Genomic DNA, 3987 nt, shown 5'->3' with positions numbered 1-3987 from the left:
ACACACACACACACAGGCTCATATAACTGACACAGGCAGAGACATGAACTGTGAAAACAAGACTGGACCAGACGGGGAAAAACATGCCTCTCCACCTGTCATGGAGGAAAACTGTACAAACACACACAAACACTCAAATCCCTACAAGGACTTGATGTGTGGGATAAAGCTCTAATCATTAAGTCACACTGAGAAGTTGGTGAAAATCAAACACATACACATACATTGTGTTTAGAGAAAAAACACACACAAAACACACACACTCTCTTAAGCTGCTTCACATTTATCTACTCCCCAACATGAATGGGCAGACTGCTGCCATCTGGTCACTGTCGTCCACCTATAAGACAAATCACTGCTGCTCACAATCAGACCAAAAATCAATTAGCATCAATTATACACGGCCCGCTGCTGTCAAAGCCCGCTGATGGATCAATGTAATCCCCAAAACAGGTGACTGATTGATCACCAGGGACGGTTCGGGGGGCAGGTGGGCTTTTAGTCAACGCTGGAAAACCAGAAGACGCAAAAGAGATGATGGAAAAGAGAGGATGAGACAAACAAGTGAGACAGAGAGGCATTTATAGAGGGGGTGAGGGATTATAGAGGAGTAATGGAGATCAGAGTGTAAAATGTGGCAAAGAATATTATTCAAGTGGCATGTAGAGGTCAGCAGATTATGGTTTCATTTTGGCTTTTAGCTGCCATTATCCTCCTGATACAAATTTCTGTAGCTGTGTAACTTTGCTTGTACCTCTTGAGTGTGTGAGTGTGTGTGTGTGAGAGAAACCGGAAGTTTTACAGATATAAAACAAGCAGAATAGCCACATTTTTGTGATGTGTTGTTGTGTAAAGTGAAGTTTATGTCTGTCTGTGGGGGTCTATGTTTAGCCATGTAGCGAAAAGGGATTAGTGTTATATTATGGTTTTTCTTCTGGTTATACAACTCCCATTTGACAGCAGAAAATAGTCCAGGGCTGGATTAGAGACAGCAGACATAAAATCTGACTATTAGACCACCCCCATCCTCTCTCTCTTTCTCTCTCACTCTCTTTTCCTTCATTTTTGTCTCTACCAGCCTATCTTATTTGAACTAGAATTTGGAGCTCCAGTTTCCTGCTTTACCCACACCAAAAAAACACTCTGGCTTCACATTTCCCTCTGGATAGTTTCTTTTCTGTCTGAACCTGAACCAGAGTTCCTCACCTCTTGTCTGTGGTGACTCAGGTGTAAAACTCAGGTGGGTCAAACCCAGGTGTTGAGTCACACATGGACTAACCCATGACACAAGCACTGCTCATGAGGACAGGACTTTCCATTAGACACCTTATCCAATTATCAGGACAATTGTTTTCATTGTTGCAGTGCTCTTTTTTAGCCCCTGCATCTATTGTCATTCTTAAAGGGCAATTAGAGAGCCAATAATGTAATCAAGACAAGACTAAAAGGCCATAATGGCTTTTGCCCTTGTTGGGGATTTTAATCGACCCATCTCGGCAGCAGAGAAGCGGGGGGACCGGTCCTTCTGTTTCAGCTCGTTTATAAAATAATACTGTCTTTCATGCGTCGGGATCACTCGCTCCACGCTAAAAGCTCAATAAATCGCGCTGCGATATTGCGCGTCTGTCAAGCTCCATCGATTCAACTGAGTGGCCGGGTAGCATTACATTTCTGACCTCAAAACAAAATAATCAGCAATATGCGCCTCTCTTTGTGACACACACACACACACACAGAGATATGGTATCTGTATAAAACTCATTAAATTAACCCACTGATTCATTCTCATTTATAGACTTTCCATGACACACAGGTGCAGACCCTACAGACAGCTTCACTGGCCAAGTTCATACTTGTCAGTCTATTTTCTACTATTAGAGTATGTCTGTGTCTGTGTGTTGCGGTTAAATATAGTGGGGAATCTGTCCATCTGTCTGGGCACCCGCTCGCAATCTCCTGATTCTCTACAACCCCGCTGCGAGCCGTGTAGTCTAACAACCTGATCACTATCCTGTTAGGTGGGTTTAAAAAGGTGGACTACACATGCCCGACATTAAACGTCACATGAGCCTTTAACTGTCACATGAATGAAAACAACAGGCTTAGTTGTAGCCGGCTTAAAGAGCGCAGGCAGCCTCGTGGGCCTTAGTGACAGAGAGAGTGTGAGATTTTAACAAAGTAGGAAATCACATCCACTCGCCTCTGGAGACATCAGGACATACAGTCACATGGATAAAGCAGTGGGTGATTTGACCCTTCACACATACTCACACATCAGACAACTTCCCGCACTGCAGGCAAAAATACACACACACACTTATACACACAATATACAGATCAGCACTTACTGTGGGTTTGAACTGTTCCAGTAGACGCTGTGTCTCTCCGCAGAGGCGAACCAAGCACCGATGCTCAGCGCCAAACAAACCAGATGCACAAAATCCATAGCTCTTCTTCTCCACAGGAAGCTGACCAAGTTCAGTTAGTCAACGATAATTAAAAGATGCTTCTGTTGTTGAAGATTTCAGTGCGTAAATACGCGCACGGAAACCAGTCGTGGCTTTTACGCGTCTAGTGTACTACTGAAGGCAGTTTAAAGTGATGCAGTTCACCAAACACTGTTCCAACTCCTGACTGGTTCTCCGAGGCGCAACTTGTCTGTTTTGTCTGGGAGTGGCCCCACCCCTCGCTGCACCGCCAACCAATGGGAGCAAAGAACGACCCGCACAGTCACTGGAGACGCTCCCTCCAGCTGCTCCCACTACACCGAACACAAAAACAACTTTACTAGGACTACTATATCACCTTAGAGGTATAATAAACACATATAAGTCATATTTGAATTAAGGTGATAAGATAATAAAATTATGAACAACAAAAAAACAAAAACACGGCTGAAACACTCAAACATTCACTCTAGACAGGGCAATTGGTTATTTTAAGATTCAAGAGGGACTTAACTAGAATCTAGTGAAGTCAGCTCAACATAAATGAAATACATGAACAGAATATAAGCTAATATCTACCATACCTTAATAACATAAAATAATCTAAATATAAAAATAGCAGTGGCAATAGAAGTATTCAGTATTATTATTTAAAGGGAAGATTGGTCATTTAAATAAATAATTTAGGTGAACTCCTACATCCATTGTGTTATATTTGTATCTGTTGTTGTTGTTTTTTTTATGTTGTTGTTGTGTTGTAACACTGTAATATGTTGCTGTTGGTCTGTGTTGCATTGCTTTGTGACGTACTGTATGTTGCAACTCTTTGCATTGTGTTGAGTTGTTGGGTTGTTATTATGCATTCTAATGCTCTTTGTCAACTTGTACATTATGTATTGTGCTAAATTGCATTGTTTACACTGTTTGCTGTTGTGGAAACTGAGCTGTAAGTATGTTGCTGCACTAATGCTGCCAAGACTTAGTTTACTGAGGAGATGTTGGCTCTGGTTGCCCCACTGGTTGTGTTTCAATCATCTGAGACCCCTGTATAGAAGAGGTGTGTATGTTCTTGCAGGCTGTTGTTGTCTAGACACGTTGGTGTGCTGATTATGCTCTGTCAGATAATAAAGAATTATTACTGCCTTATCAGTCTAATCTTGTGGTCTCCGCTTAGCCGCTTCACCAGACAGGTGACTTCACAAGACAACCTCACAGATGGAGTGGATAAAGTCCAGACCACAGGGTGTCAGTGGGATTGTGGCCCCAGCAGGAGAGGGCTTCCCTTGGGCAGAGATGGAGCCCAGCCTGGGTTAGCTGGTTCAGAGCTCCATAGCTGCAGGGAAAGAGGAGGGGGCATTGTGTGTGCATGCTGTGTTTATGTGTGTGTGTGTGTGTGTGTGTGTGTGTGTTTTATATATGTCCTGAATGTGCTGACTGTCCCCTAGGCTATGGCTGGGCAAGCACACAACACAGGTTCTGGACCTCTGGAGAGGATCACAACACACACAAGCACACACACACAACACACACACACACACAC

General features: G+C 43.2%; 1 protein-coding gene across 1 annotated transcript in view; it reads right to left on the bottom strand.

Moving 5' to 3' along the window:
• Nucleotides 1–2652, bottom strand: part of efna1b (ephrin-A1b) — an 11162-nt gene extending 8510 nt beyond the window's left edge. The window contains exon 1 of the mRNA XM_035672790.1: nt 2349–2652. Within this exon, the coding sequence (XP_035528683.1) occupies nt 2349–2446 (98 nt within the window). The 5' untranslated portion in view covers nt 2447–2652. The remainder of the gene's footprint in view (nt 1–2348) is intronic.
• Between the last annotated feature and the right edge of the window lie 1335 nt (nt 2653–3987).

Source organism: Morone saxatilis, unplaced genomic scaffold, assembly GCF_004916995.1.
Source record: "Morone saxatilis isolate NCDOM2014 unplaced genomic scaffold, NCSU_SB_2.0 Contig24, whole genome shotgun sequence".
NCBI classification, from domain to species: Eukaryota; Metazoa; Chordata; class Actinopteri; family Moronidae; genus Morone; species Morone saxatilis.
The sequence above is the reverse complement of the archived record's forward strand: the minus strand, read 5'-3'. Positions and strand labels throughout refer to the sequence as shown.